Source organism: Psilocybe cubensis, chromosome 4, assembly GCF_017499595.1.
Source record: "Psilocybe cubensis strain MGC-MH-2018 chromosome 4, whole genome shotgun sequence".
In the NCBI taxonomy this organism is placed as follows: Eukaryota; Fungi; Basidiomycota; class Agaricomycetes; order Agaricales; family Agrocybaceae; genus Psilocybe; species Psilocybe cubensis.
In genome coordinates, this window is record NC_063002.1 from 1,417,425 (window position 1) to 1,430,903 (window position 13,479).

Genomic DNA, 13,479 nt, shown 5'->3' on the forward strand with positions numbered 1-13,479 from the left:
CTTGTGCCGGAGAGCGCGATGCTGGTGCCTGATGAGGACAGGTGTAGCGTTGATGGGCCGCTTCTTGCAAATCTCGCTGTGGACGCATTTCTGTGCAGCACAGACAGGCGAGAAGGGCGCCTGCTAAATGCAGATTCTCGTGGGTGCTTTTGGACGATTTCTACATGGGATCTGCATCGATCTGTGTGCGCGCAGAGGGCGGTCCTGAAGGAAACATCTGGCTGCCTAGTTGAAAACAAAAGTGATGTCTGTCGCTGCCTCGTGTGTGCGCCATGCCATAAGCAGCAACAGAACTCCTCAACCGCGGACTTGTCTTGTCCTTCTCCCAATCGGGTCTGATCCTATCCTGTTGGTCCCTTGCTCATAATTTACTTAAACCCTCATCGACATCCATCCTCCGTATTTTATATTCCCCCCATCCATGGCCTTCCTCCTTCTCCTCCTCTTTATTCTTTTATTTATTTGCAGGCTCTTCCTCCGTCAGGCTGCCACCAAAAGACCCTCTCTGCCCCCAGGTCCAAAGGGTCTCCCGCTGGTCGGCAATATTCTCGATATGCCCTCTGATAAAGAGTGGCTCACTTTTGCCCAATGGGGTGAAACTTGGGGTGCGCTCCTTTTCTTTTTCCCTCTGACCTCATCTTATCAGGTCATAGGTGATATTTGTTCCGTTACTGTCCTTGGTCAACCAGTTATTATCCTCAATTCTGCAAAGGTTGCACGCGACATGTTGGACAAGAAAAGCGCCATCTACTCTGACAGACCCGTTCTCCAGATGGGCGGTGAGCTTGTCGGCTGGAAAAATACTATGGTTCTTTTGCCCTACGGTGACCGCTTCCGCCGCTACAGGCGTCTTTTCCATAGCTTGATTGGGAGCCAGTCAGCAGTAAAGCGTTTCTACCCAGCCGGGGAGCTCGAAGCTCGGAGATTCCTACGCCGCCTTCTCATCAAGCCAGACGACTTGTCGGCTCAGGTCCGCATGTACGCATCTATTCTGCTTCAAATTATTCTCCTGCTAATTTATCACGATTTTAGAACGGCAGGCGCAGTGATCCTCAGAATATCGCACGGATATGAGGTCAAAGAGTGTCATGATCCTTTCGTTGAAATCGCCGACCTCGCTACAGAGCAGTTTTCTTTGTCCACCGCTCCCGGTGGGTTCCTGGTAGATTTAATTCCAGCTTGTGTGTTTCCCCCCTTTTTTGGCAAACTTCAAATTCTCATATATCAACGCAGTGCGTCATGTTCCCAAATGGTTCCCTGGAGCTGGATTCCGCCGCAAGGCAGACCAGTGGTCTGCTACGCTCTCTGAGATGGTCGATGGACCCCACAATTTCGTCAAGCAACAAATGGTAATATCACGTTTATTTTCCCTACCAATACCCAATCTTGATTCTATCTTTTATCTCAGGCATCTGGAACTGCTCAAGTTTCCTTCACCTCAACGCTATTGGAAGGAAAGTGCCTCTCAGCTCAAGAAGAATTTGACATCAAATGGAGCGCCGCCAGTTTGTACTCCGGTTTGTAAAGTTCCATTTTACCAGGATTACTCGAGGATTTACATTCGTCTCCCTCATCGGATCAATAGGCGCTGCTGATACGGTACGTCATGCAATCCTATTTTTTCAGCCTATTTTACGTCGGGATTCTCACGATTTGGGTCGTTGTAGACTGTTTCTATGGTCAATTCGTTTTTCCTAGCTTTAGCTCTGTATCCAGAGGCTATGAAGAAAGCTCAATCAGAAATTGATACGGTCGTTGGAAACGAACGTTTGCCAAATTTTGAAGATCGGCCTAACCTCCCCTACAACAACGCCCTCTTTTTGGAAGTCTTGAGATGGCATACAGTCGTCCCCACTGGTACAATTTTCAGTTCCACCTTTTTTAATATTCTCTGAAAACAGCTATGTAGCGGTCCCCCATCGACTGATGCAAGACGATATCCACGAAGGCTATTTCATTCCCAAGGGCGCTTTGGTCATCCCTAATATCTGGTGAGTGTCATTATAACACATAATGAATTGTACATCTAGAATACTCTCGTTAGGAAATTCGCGCATGATCCTAGAGTGTACAGCAACCCGTTCGAATTCAACCCGGAGCGATTTTTGCCCGCGAAAGGAAGGGTACCAGAGCCAGACCCACGGGAGTTCTGCTTTGGGTTTGGTAGAAGGCAAGTTCATCCCTTCTGTCTCTTGGCTCACTGCTTATCATGCTTCCAATGATCCCAAAGAATATGCCCAGGTGCGCGGTGTTACTCTGGTTCTATCAGCGTATAATCTTCTCTAAATTGCATTTGAATAGGGCTTCACCTTGCAGACGCCTCCGTTTTTATATCTTGCGTCATGTCCTTGGCAGTGTTCAATGTGTCCAAATGTGTTGAGAACGGTGTGGTCATTGAACCCGTTCACGGGAACACAACTGGGACGATAAGGTGAATTTTTGTTCTTCTGTATTTATTTCATTATTGTTGACATTATTCAACAGCCACCCAGAGCCATTCAAGTGCAGTATCAAACCGCGCTCAGAAAAGGCCGTCTCGCTCATACTCGCAGAGCCATAAAACCACTCCCTCCTTTTATTAGTATCTTTATTCAATATCTTGCGCTTTATCTCATATCACGTATACCCTCCCTTATTTTGTATTGTCCCTTGCAGGCACGGTGACGCCTGTAGATATGACTTTTTTCGATTTTTTTTGTGGGGTATTGCTGCTATCTAGATGTACAGGGAATTGCTGGAATGTGTAATATGGGTGCGAAATAGAGAGTTTTCCGTCTGTGCTTCAATATTTGCATGAGGTTAGCTGCTGACTTGATCATGACGGTTGAACATCCTCCATCTCAATGTCCTTCGTTGTCGATTCTGGCTGGTCATCGACGACCATGCTAACGTTAGATTTTTCGGCGCTAACGACACCAGAGGAAGTTTCCGAGTTCATAACATTAGGCTCGGGAAGGGCAATAGGGGGGTCATTTGTTTCTTTACTACTGGACGTGTTTTGGGTAGTAACATCAAGGTTATCGGCAGCATTCGTAGGTGTTTCAGCGGGAGCTTCAGAATTCAGCGGCTCGGAAACAGCGGTAACCATAGGTGCTGTATCGGCAGCCTTAGTCTCTCCGTCTACCTGATCTTGCGCAGTGTTCTCCGGCTTAGTTTCAGCAGTTAGAGCGGCTTCTGTACTTGTCGTTGTTCCGTTTTGCGCAACTATGGGTGATTAGTTGAGTTTAAGTGTTCCGTGGGTCAAGGCAAACGTCAGATAGGCATCGGTAACGACGGCTACGAACCTTTCGGTGCGGACTGTGCGGAACCAGGGTTCTTCTCGTCGTTAAGGATTTTTTGCAGCGTCTGTTGCATACTCTCCAGTATGGGCGCGTTAGGCTGAACATTCGCCACGGCACGTTCAATTATCGGGTATCTGGTGAGATTTGGGCGGGAAAGTCAGTATGGTTCGATGCGAGGTCTGGCAGCTGTACCGCTTTATCGAGGAATAGTTTCACCTCTGCACTTCTTGGTTGAGCTCGTGGAGAGCCCCCGCGACGGTCTGGAAGTGCATGCCCTGATCATTAGTCATTCGCTTGCGCGCAATACGCTCAATTCCCTCTTTAAAGCTCGGGTATGATTCCTAGAAGACATTATTTGTCGATTCCGTGCAGACAGACAGCGCAAAACCGTACATCTTGTTGAAACTGGGCGAGCAGTTCTCGGCGCAGACGTTCGAACTCTCCCGTTTTCTTAAACCTGATGAGAGTGAGAGACAAAACAAAGTGGTATTAGTGATTGGGCTTACTCGTCCACAAGAGCCGCTGGGGTGTCGATGGGCATAAGAGTGGATGAATGAAGGAGTGGCGGCAGCGGACGAACTGTTAATCATGAGAGCGATAAGATTAGATCAAAATAACCGCGCGATCTGGTGCATCCATCGCACACCCGACAACCCGACTCCCCGCTTAACCACATTCCCCATCTTTGCCGGCTTGCTTTTTCACAAACAACGTGGAATCGTGCCCATTGCGTATATAAAACTATAAAACCGTGTAACGGCGTCAGAGTACCTCGCCGAGACCATGTCTTCTGCTGTTGACTTCCCTCCTCTCAAGAACGATCTACTACTACGCGCCGCTCGAGGTTTGTCAGAGTCTCTGCAACTCATATCTGATAACTTTGATCTCAAGAAATTATTCTACAGGAGAGCACACCGAGCGCGCGCCCGTATGGGTCATGCGTCAGGCAGGCAGATATCTTCCTGGTCTGTATTATTACGCTCTCAGATCTCAAAATCGCACCTCTTAACATATACACAGAATTCCGCAAAGTACGCGAATCGCACGAGTTCTTCGAAGTCTGCCGCACACCAGCGCTCGCGACCGAAGTCACTGTGCAGCCCATCCGCAGGTACTCGGGGCTGGTCGACGCATCGATCATCTTCAGCGACATCCTCGTCGTCCCACAGGCAATGGGCATGGAGGTGCTCATGAACCCTGGGCCCCAGTTCCCCGACCCGCTCGTCACTCCAGCAGACATCAGCAAGCTCAACAAGACCGTCGATGTCGAGAAAGAACTCGGTTACGTTTTCCGCGCGATCACCGAGACCAGGATCGCGTTGAACGGCGAGGTGCCTCTGATTGGATTTTGTGGCGCCCCGTGGACTCTGTTCGCGTACATGATCGAGGGCGGCGGCAGCAAAACACTTCAAAAGGCCAAAACCTGGCTGTTCAAATACCCAGAAGAATCCAAGGCGCTCCTCCTGCGGATCGCAGACGTCTGCGTCGATTTTTTGGTCGGACAGGTGAAAGCGGGTGCTCAGGCGCGTGGTTTTCGTTTTTCTACCTCTTGTTGTTTTATTCATATTCACATTCCACTACCAAACAGCTGCTACAAGTGTTTGATTCTTGGGCTGGAGAGCTTTCGCCATACGATTTCAACCAATTTTCATACCCCACCCTAAAACATATATCCAGCAATGTTAAACGCCGCCTATCAGAGGAGAACCTCCCCGTTGTTCCTATGACCTTGTTCGCAAAGGGTGCTAACTACGCTCTTGGACATCTTGCCCAGAACGCTGGTTATGACGTACTCGGACTTGACTGGCTTATTGACCCAGTCGAGGCTCGACGGATAGTGGGAGACAAAGTGGCCTTGCAAGGTAACATGGACCCGAATGTACTTTACGGTGGAAGGGATGCGATAGAAGCTGCAGTCAAGAGGATGGCCGAAGGCTTCCGCGCAGGTAAAGGTGGATGGATTGCGAATCTGGGCCATGGTATCACCCCTGGAGTCGACCCCGAAGATCTACGATGGTTCTTCGAGTGTGTTCAGAAGTATTCTGCTCTATAGTTCTGGAAAATTAGAAAACGATGCGAATATTTATGTAAATTTTAAATGTTTTACTTAGCCAAAAGAAACGATTAGAAAAGCAATAGACGCGATGGGTCGCATTGATTTGCAAGGGAACGTGTAAGGGTTCATTGACGTGGAATACTGGGAGAGAAATCATTGTACAATAGATAGATGTCATGATATGAATAGAAACAGTACTATAACATGGCAGGTTGGGGAATAGTGGAGATGCACATAACAGTGGGATGGATAACAAGTTGGAAAATATAACGAATATAAACCTGAGAGAACTTTCTTAGCTATAACCAAAACAATGACCGATGAGGGGAAAAGAGATATACAATACAATGGGCATTTATGCCACAACGTCAGCAGCACTGAAGCTACTTCGCCTGCGTCGGACGCTTCTCAAGCCGGGACGCTCGGATTTGGAAGCAGGTACTACAACAGAAGCTACGTTGTTAGGTACCCATCCCTCAGCATTGGCTTTCTTGTCAGCGCTGGGCTTGATAGCTGCAACATCGGTCAAGGAAGAAGAATTCTGGGTATGCGCTCGTTTGCCTGCAAGGGTTGGTAGGCGAGAGGGAGTAGGAGGGACCGCATTGGCGTTGTTACGCAACGTTCTAGGTTGAATTTGTTGTACATTCGCAGCAGCTAATGCCCTCGCTGCTGAGGTAGTCTTCGTTGTAGCTAGTCTCGGTATTTTGTTGGGACCTTGACGGGATGCTTTGATCGGCGAATCCGGGGCGGCTGCCCCTGTCCCAGCCTTTTGAATAACAGATGCGTTTGCTGTTGATCGTGTGACACGCGATGGACGCTGATCAGAGGCAGTAACACCCCGTGAAGGTACGGTCTTCACTTTGCGCGTCGGTGGAGCGATACCCAGTGCCGGCAGAACGTCAGACGATTCGTCTTCATCTTCGTCATCGGAATCTTGAGCGACACGCTTCGCGTTTGGTGTCTTACGAGGCTGTCCTGGAGGTGCAATTGCCTTGGCCTGCGCAGCAGCGGCAGCAACATGACGACTGGGTGTCACTGGCGGTAGCGCTATTTTCTGCGATTTTGGAGTTGTCTGCATGACCGCATCATCATCGGCTTCTGCAGGAGGTGTCGCAGGAGTAACGATAGGGATAGGTACTGGTGAAGTGGCAGCCTGCGCCTGAGCTTGAGCTTTCTTGATTTCGTCTACAGCAGCCCATTTCGCCCATTCTAATTGTTTGAGGTACATGTATTGTTGTTGGGGTCCCACAACAGTACCAGGTCGTACTATACGCATAAAGGCTATGGCTTCATTGGCTGTGAATCCGTATTTCCATATCAGATAAGCGCCGATGAGGGTACCCGTTCTTCCAAGCCCTGCTTTACACTGTAAAGAAACAATAAGTTTGAAAATAAAGAAAGTAGTAAGTGAAGCATACATGAACGGCAACTACTCCACCACTTTCTACAATGCGATCGGCGACGTCCAAGAAGGTCCGCACAATTTCATCTGTGGGATTCGTCCCATCATCAAAGTAAAGCTCCATATGATCAATTCCCCGGTCCAAAAAGGTATTCCGGTCATAAAGTTCGGTATTTAACCGCACGACGAGTTTGATATTTCGCTTTTCGAAGTAGTCCAAGCAGTTGAGGTAAGGTGTGGGAAGTTTTCGCTGAAGAGCTAGATTGGACCCAGATGAGGAAGGGGTACGGGAGATGGAACCGGGATTGGAGGAATTGGTACTTTCTTTGGCTTCTTTCTCGCGTTTTATCCAGTTGGTATCGACGGGTGATGCGAAAGCAATGAAGTTTGGTGTTAACCAATTCCAGTCACCATTTTCCACCTTTTCGTAATATTCGTAATCTTCCACACTAAATTCGTTCATGTCGCATAAGCCGTGTTGCATAGCCTTCCATAGTCCCCAGAGACAGTCTTGTATACTCAAATTGAAGTCAGAAGGACCACGCCCTGCGTCTCGGAATGGCATGAACTCTAGTTCCGCTATTGGATGGAAGGCTTCCCATGGTGCTCGACGTTGCACAATCATCTACATGGCACTATCTGTGAACCATAGAAATACACGAGGCACGAGGCAGGCAAATTACCACATATAATGCCATAAGAAGAGCAGCGTTAGCCTTTCTCTTAGGGTCATCCGATGAGTAGAGGACCAATCTATGCGAGGCCAAATCCTTATCCTGGAAAACAATAAAGTTGCCGCACGTGAGTGGCACGAGGAGGATGCATGGATGGTTATCGCGCCTTACCTCGAGGAGTTCATGTATGAGGATGCACGCCTTGTATACCATGGCAAGATTCAGAGGGCCCCAGTCTTGAAAGAAGGATAGATAGAGAAGCTGGTCGTCGATCGTGAAATAGTAGTAGGATGCATAATGGTCAGAAGTGCTTGCAGAAGAGCTGCCCTTCGGCCGTGAGCGAATGCGCGGCTGATTGCCATGTTCCGAGTCCTGCTTGTTGAGAGCGTGCGGCGGCGGAGGAGGATGGGGAAAAGTGGTGAAATAAAGCCTGAAAATATTGTGTTGAACTTTGTTGGACCTGATAAATTGGACCTGAAGGCGGAAAAATACCTGTCACCAAAGACACAGAGTGGCTCGCAGTTGGGAGCCATTGATAAGAGAAAATATTGGAGGATTAGACGCGTCCGTGTTGGATATAGGTGAACGAGGTTGTTTGTTGGAGAAGGTTGCGGTCAAGTTGCAAGCCTCGCACCAACCCACGTTCACGAACAGATCAACATCACGTGATGGTCAATGTTTACTCTTTCCCCTCGTCCTGGCCTCAGGCTCATCTCCCAAATCAAGGTTTATGCCATATCATATCATTCCCCATTGGCAGCTCTGAGCTGACGATCTCGTTATTGTCTCTATACCTTTTTGACCGTTATCTACCGTGTGGCTTGCCGATTGCAAAGACCGGTCACAAGTCTATCACTCTCCAGCAAAATCCCAAAGGTATCCATATGAGCGCTTGTCATCGCATAGTATGGGTCGGCTACTTAATCCGTTCCTTTCGAGTGCAAAACCCTGCATATCTTACGTTTCTGTTGTCAAATGATTCATTACACGCATATAAATCATGATCAGGCCATTGTAGTCTCGATATTGTCTCGATAAACCCCCAGCTGCAGCATGGATTTTTCCACTGATACACCGTTTCTCTCAGCGCTTGCACCTATTTTTCTAGGCTACCTGATTTATCTCTGGTGGAATGCGACGACATATCAGGTATTGATATTGCCATCCTGATAATTTGTTTCTATGTCTTATTATGTTGGAGTTGAAACACATCCCAACGATTGGATCACCCGGGATTCTGCTCTCTTATTTCGACGCTTTCCAGTTTCCCAAGATCGGACATGAAATGATTCATGATGGTTATTCTAAGGTTCCCCCTTCCTTGCTCTATTCGAATGTGTGTTCATCATTGAACGACCAGTACTACGGGGGTGCCTTCAAAGTGTCGATGATGTCAAAATGGATGGTCGTAATCACAGGCCCAGATATGATCAATGACATTCGAAAAGCGTCTGACGAACAGCTCTCGTCCAGAGCAGCAATTGCAGAGGTTATACCATGTCAATCATCGAAATCCACTAACGCTGAAGCCAATACAGACCGCTCAGTCTGATTACATGATTAGCCCCAGAATCAGCACTGACCCCTACCACGTAGGCGTTGTTCGGACTCCGTTAACCAGACATCTCGGAACCCGCTTCAATGATATTAAAGATGAGATAGCATCCAGCTTCTCTGACTTGGTACCCTGCAAAGGCGACGGTATGTTTTGCATTGGACTTGAATTACCCGCGAACTAATGGTAGACAAACCCATAGAATGGGCCTCCATACCTGTTTATAAAACAATTGTTAGCATTGTTTGCAGAACATCCAATAGGGTATTTGTGGGGCTCCCTCTTTGTAAGAACAAGGATAATTTGCTCCAAACAATCATGACCAAAACTGTCTCTAGGTCGAAATCCTGAATATCGTGAGCTCAATGAGCAATTTACTTTGGATGTCGTGGCCGGTGCACAATTTATCAATATGTTTCCCAAAATCCTCAGACCGTGCGTCCAATGTACTGCTAGTATTAAATCCATTGTTAATTATTTACTTCAATTTGGGCAGTGTTATAGGTAGACTTCGAACCAAAGCATCTCGAAGGATAGAAACTGCGATTTCCCTTGCTGGACCTCTATTTCAGGAGCAATTGGATAAAGAAACTCAGTACGGCAAAGATCGTCCTGACAAACCAGTGAGAATGTCATTGAACCTTATTATGCGTTGTTAATTTTAATCCGAATTTCATAGAATAATCTGATTAGCTGGTTGATCGATGTGGCAGAAGGCGAACAACGGGATATACGAGATTTGGTCATTCGACTGCTCTCTGTCAATTTCGGGGCTATACACACAACGTCCATGGTCCGTACCTTTTTTATATTACTGGGTTTTTACTGATATGACTGCAGGCTTTCACCCATATTCTTTACGACCTAGCCACCTACCCAGAATATGTTAAACCTTTGCGGGAGGAAATAGAATCCATAATAGCTACTGAAGGGTGGACAAAAGTGTCTACTGTGAATATGCATAAGGTTGACAGCTTTATTAAAGAATCTCAACGTATTGCTGCTAGCGGCCGTAAGTGCTCTCACTCGCATTATCCTCATATGCACTAACTTATTTGGATACCCAGTGATGATGAGACGTGTAGCAATGAAAGATTTTACGTTTTCTAATGGAATCACCGTTCCTGCCGGGACACATTTGGGCTTTGCAACCAGTGCTACACACATGGATGAGGTAAAAACGGACTGTGATGTTATTCACTCCAAGCCACTGACGTGACTTGTAGAGCAAGTATGACAATCCGTCAGAATTCCAAGGATTCCGGTTTGCGGAACTGAGAGATAAGGAGGGCGAAAGCAAGCAACACCAAATGATATCTCTCAGTTTGGATTACGGGGTCTTTGGAATAGGGAAGCACGCCTGGTAGGTTTACTAAACGCGCTTTCGTAAAATCGGGTTGTTGATCATAACTCTAGTCCGGGCCGTTTCTTCGCGGTAAACGAACTCAAGACGATGCTTGCGCATGTTCTTTTGAATTATGATGTCAAATTGGTTAAGGAAAAGCAAAGGCCAGAGAATTGGTGGATGTCAGCAGGTTGTATTCCCAATATGACCGCTGAGCTGATGTTCAGGAGGCGTCAAGCCTGAACTGGTCACGTACTATGCGCGTGAACGCGTGTCGTCTGATGTTAATGGGTGACCCTGAGTCCCTGAAGATATAAACCATTTTGCAAGAGTTGGTGAAGAGGAGCGTTATGAATTTGAATGACTCGAATCACAATTGGATATTATCATGTAAATATTTCGTGTCTGTGTAGATACACCTTATTCCGACCAATGATGGCCGGGAAGGTAACAATGGGATTGAGGTAACAAGGCGGTGTTTGTGCTTGTTGTTTCACGCGTCAAGGCGGTCTCCCTAGCCTGAACATCTTCCGACCGACGCTGAGACCATCCTCCTCGGCTTGTTCGCGAATACTTGGGGGAGCAGCGTACTCGTATAAAAGCTCTTGCCCTCTTTTGTATACTGTGCGCCCGCGGTCCTTCAAGATGCCACCACCAGATAACCAGATTTTCAAGGCAAGTTTTCCCATCGTGTCAATGAGGTGCCATCCCGAACTTACACGTCGCGTTAATGCTATAGGCGACGTACAGCGGTATTCCTGTGTACGAGATGTAAGTCTTGTTATACGCGTCTTCCCGCTCATGGTCTGATATTGCAATGCCTCTAGGATGTGCAAGGGCATCGCGGTGATGAGGCGGCGGTCGGACTCGTGGCTCAACGCGACTCAGATCCTGAAAGTCGCTGGTTTCGACAAACCACAACGAACCCGTGTTCTTGAACGCGAAGTCCAGAAAGGTGAGCACGAAAAGGTTCAAGGAGGCTATGGAAAATATCAAGGTTAGCAAAGAATCCTTGTAATATTCTTTGTTTCGCGTTCGTTGACCAAGGACGTCAGGCACGTGGATTCCCCTTGAAAGAGGATTGGCTCTCGCAAAACAGTATAACTGTGAAATTCTTTTACGGCCTATCATTGAGTACCAGCCTGCAGCGAAGAGCCCTCCTCTCGCCCCTAAGCACCTTGTCGCGGCGACAGTCCCTCGACCAGCGCGCAAAGCTCCTCCCGAGACGCCGTCGGTAGCTAACACTAGATCTTCGAGAAAACAAGTAGAAACCGTCGAAGACGATTCCGATCACGATACGTTGTCTCTCCGCGGGTCGGAGGACGGCTCCATGACGCCTGCTCCTTCAGAAAGGTCATCTATTTCGCACACTCCATCTCCAATCAACAGCCCCGGTCCATCTTACGAGTCAAACGGTGTTGAAAACCGCAATGCTGTTTCGCGGCGCTCTCGACATCGACCAACTTTAGACGAACGATCCGAATTGCTTGAAGAAGAGGACGATCGGTCATATGCTGACCAGGTCCTGGAATTCTTCATTTCTGATTCGAACCAAATTCCTGATATCCTCATTAACCCGCCTCCGGATTTGGATCCTAACATGGCCATTGACGACGATGGCCATACTGCCCTGCACTGGGGTTGCGCCATGGGACGTATTCGCGTCGTCAAATTACTTTTAACTGCGGGAGCAGATATCTTTAAAGTGAACAAGGCAGGCCAAACGGCACTGATGCGCTCTGTTATGTTTGCTAACAACTATGACGTCCGCAAATTTCCTGAACTTTATGAACTGCTCCACCGCTCAACGCTTAATATCGACAACTACAATCGTACATTATTCCACCACATTGTAGATGTTGCGATGTCCAAAGGCAAAACTCACGCTGCCCGCTACTATATGGAAACAGTCCTCACCCGATTAGCGGATTATCCAAAAGAACTTGCAGATGTTATCAACTTCCAGGACGAAGATGGCGAGACGGCTCTGACCCTGGCCGCCAGAGCTCGCAGCAAACGTCTTGTTAAAATTTTAATTGATCATGGCGCCAACCCAAAGATCATGAACAATGATGGGAAGAGTGCCGAAGATTACATTCTCGAGGATGAAAGGTTCAGGGCATCTCCTGTACCACCCTCTCGTATTTCCACCATGTCCTTCCGTAATGCCCAAGCCGCGTATCCGCCCTCGACAGCAGCATTGGGCTATGCTTACGCCCCTGCCAATGGCGACAAACCCCCTCTACATCATTCTATTGCAGCACAAAAAGCAAGCACCCGCTGCGTCAATGATATCGCTGCAATGATGGATAGCTTGGCTTCTTCCTTTGACCAGGAACTCAAAGATAAAGAACGCGACACGACCCAGGCTCACGCGTTACTGTCAAACATTCAGGCAGAAATTTTAGAAAGCCAACGCTCTGTTAGCCAGTTGAAGCAACAGGCTGAAGGGCTGGTCACGGCCAAACATCACCTTCGAGATATGCAAAAGAGCCTCTCAGACAAGATGGGGCGACGGTACAGACTAGGCTGGGAGAAATGGGTCAAAGATGAGGAGACTCGCGAAAGCATTATCCGTGAAGCAGCCAACGGCGAACTCATGCTCACCCCGGCTACCGCAACCATACATATTGAAGAAGAGACTGAGATGGACATCTCTCCCGATGGCGAAAAGGCGAAAGGGAAAAGAAAGTCTACCGCACAGGAAGACGTCTCTGATTTGGTCGACTTGTACGCACACATTCCAGAGGACCCTGAAGAATTACGGCAACAGTGTGAAGCCCTGCGAGAAGAGATTACCCAATTTAGAAAGCGAAGAAAAGTGATGTTTGACGAGTTGGTGACGTTCCAAACTGAGGCCGGTACGAGTGGGCGAATGGGAGACTATAGACGGTTGATTGGGGCAGGATGCGGAGGCATCCCTCCTGCTGAAGTCGACCAAGTTCTGGGCATGCTATTGGAGGTATGTTCGCTCTGCGTCTGTTGTTGTTGTAACTTTACTGACTTGTTGCAGACACTTGAATCTGAGGAACCAAGTTCTTCTTCAATAGCTTGGAGCGGCTCGAGACCGGTAGCAGTTGGGTGACGATTTGGACACTCTGTATGTCATCTGAGGTCTGGGTCGGGTAATTTATGTCCAACATCTATTGTATCAGTTTGTATCAAC

The 13,479-nt window shown here is 47.9% G+C and overlaps 6 protein-coding genes across 6 annotated transcripts; 4 read left to right on the top strand and 2 right to left on the bottom strand.

The window, feature by feature from the left end:
* Positions 1–244: 244 nt before the first annotated feature.
* JR316_0004577 (Cytochrome P450 monooxygenase 208) lies at positions 245–2,560 on the top strand (the record flags this gene model as incomplete). The annotated part of the gene is made up of 12 exons (XM_047890341.1): positions 245–261; positions 469–605; positions 654–978; positions 1,033–1,181; positions 1,234–1,349; positions 1,409–1,517; positions 1,586–1,599; positions 1,668–1,857; positions 1,910–1,991; positions 2,045–2,163; positions 2,302–2,431; positions 2,485–2,560. The coding sequence occupies 12 exons, from the start codon at positions 245–247 to the stop codon at positions 2,558–2,560; spliced, it is 1,464 nt and encodes a 487-aa protein (XP_047750102.1).
* Positions 2,561–2,815: 255 nt separating this feature from the next.
* JR316_0004578 (uncharacterized protein) lies at positions 2,816–3,822 on the bottom strand (the record flags this gene model as incomplete). Its single annotated transcript, XM_047890342.1, has 5 exons — positions 2,816–3,204; positions 3,285–3,415; positions 3,498–3,622; positions 3,675–3,738; positions 3,788–3,822. 5 exons carry the CDS (start codon positions 3,820–3,822, stop codon positions 2,816–2,818), a joined length of 744 nt encoding a protein of 247 aa, XP_047750103.1.
* Positions 3,823–4,064: 242 nt separating this feature from the next.
* On the top strand, positions 4,065–5,334 carry JR316_0004579 (Uroporphyrinogen decarboxylase; the record flags this gene model as incomplete). The annotated part of the gene is made up of 4 exons (XM_047890343.1): positions 4,065–4,125; positions 4,187–4,246; positions 4,302–4,804; positions 4,870–5,334. The coding sequence occupies 4 exons, from the start codon at positions 4,065–4,067 to the stop codon at positions 5,332–5,334; spliced, it is 1,089 nt and encodes a 362-aa protein (XP_047750104.1).
* A 358-nt stretch (positions 5,335–5,692) lies between these two features.
* On the bottom strand, positions 5,693–7,946 carry JR316_0004580 (Tyrosine-protein phosphatase CDC14-like protein; the record flags this gene model as incomplete). The annotated part of the gene is made up of 5 exons (XM_047890344.1): positions 5,693–6,703; positions 6,756–7,364; positions 7,423–7,515; positions 7,585–7,843; positions 7,906–7,946. 5 exons carry the CDS (start codon positions 7,944–7,946, stop codon positions 5,693–5,695), a joined length of 2,013 nt encoding a protein of 670 aa, XP_047750105.1.
* A 752-nt stretch (positions 7,947–8,698) lies between these two features.
* Positions 8,699–10,556, top strand: JR316_0004581 (Cytochrome P450 monooxygenase 151; the record flags this gene model as incomplete). The annotated part of the gene is made up of 11 exons (XM_047890345.1): positions 8,699–8,722; positions 8,774–8,902; positions 8,952–9,114; positions 9,171–9,254; positions 9,307–9,403; positions 9,465–9,591; positions 9,648–9,761; positions 9,809–9,980; positions 10,036–10,142; positions 10,195–10,331; positions 10,385–10,556. The coding sequence occupies 11 exons, from the start codon at positions 8,699–8,701 to the stop codon at positions 10,554–10,556; spliced, it is 1,326 nt and encodes a 441-aa protein (XP_047750106.1).
* A 585-nt stretch (positions 10,557–11,141) lies between these two features.
* Positions 11,142–13,398, top strand: JR316_0004582 (Cell division cycle-related protein res2/pct1; the record flags this gene model as incomplete). Its single annotated transcript, XM_047890346.1, has 3 exons — positions 11,142–11,310; positions 11,369–13,275; positions 13,327–13,398. The coding sequence occupies 3 exons, from the start codon at positions 11,142–11,144 to the stop codon at positions 13,396–13,398; spliced, it is 2,148 nt and encodes a 715-aa protein (XP_047750107.1).
* Positions 13,399–13,479: the final 81 nt, after the last annotated feature.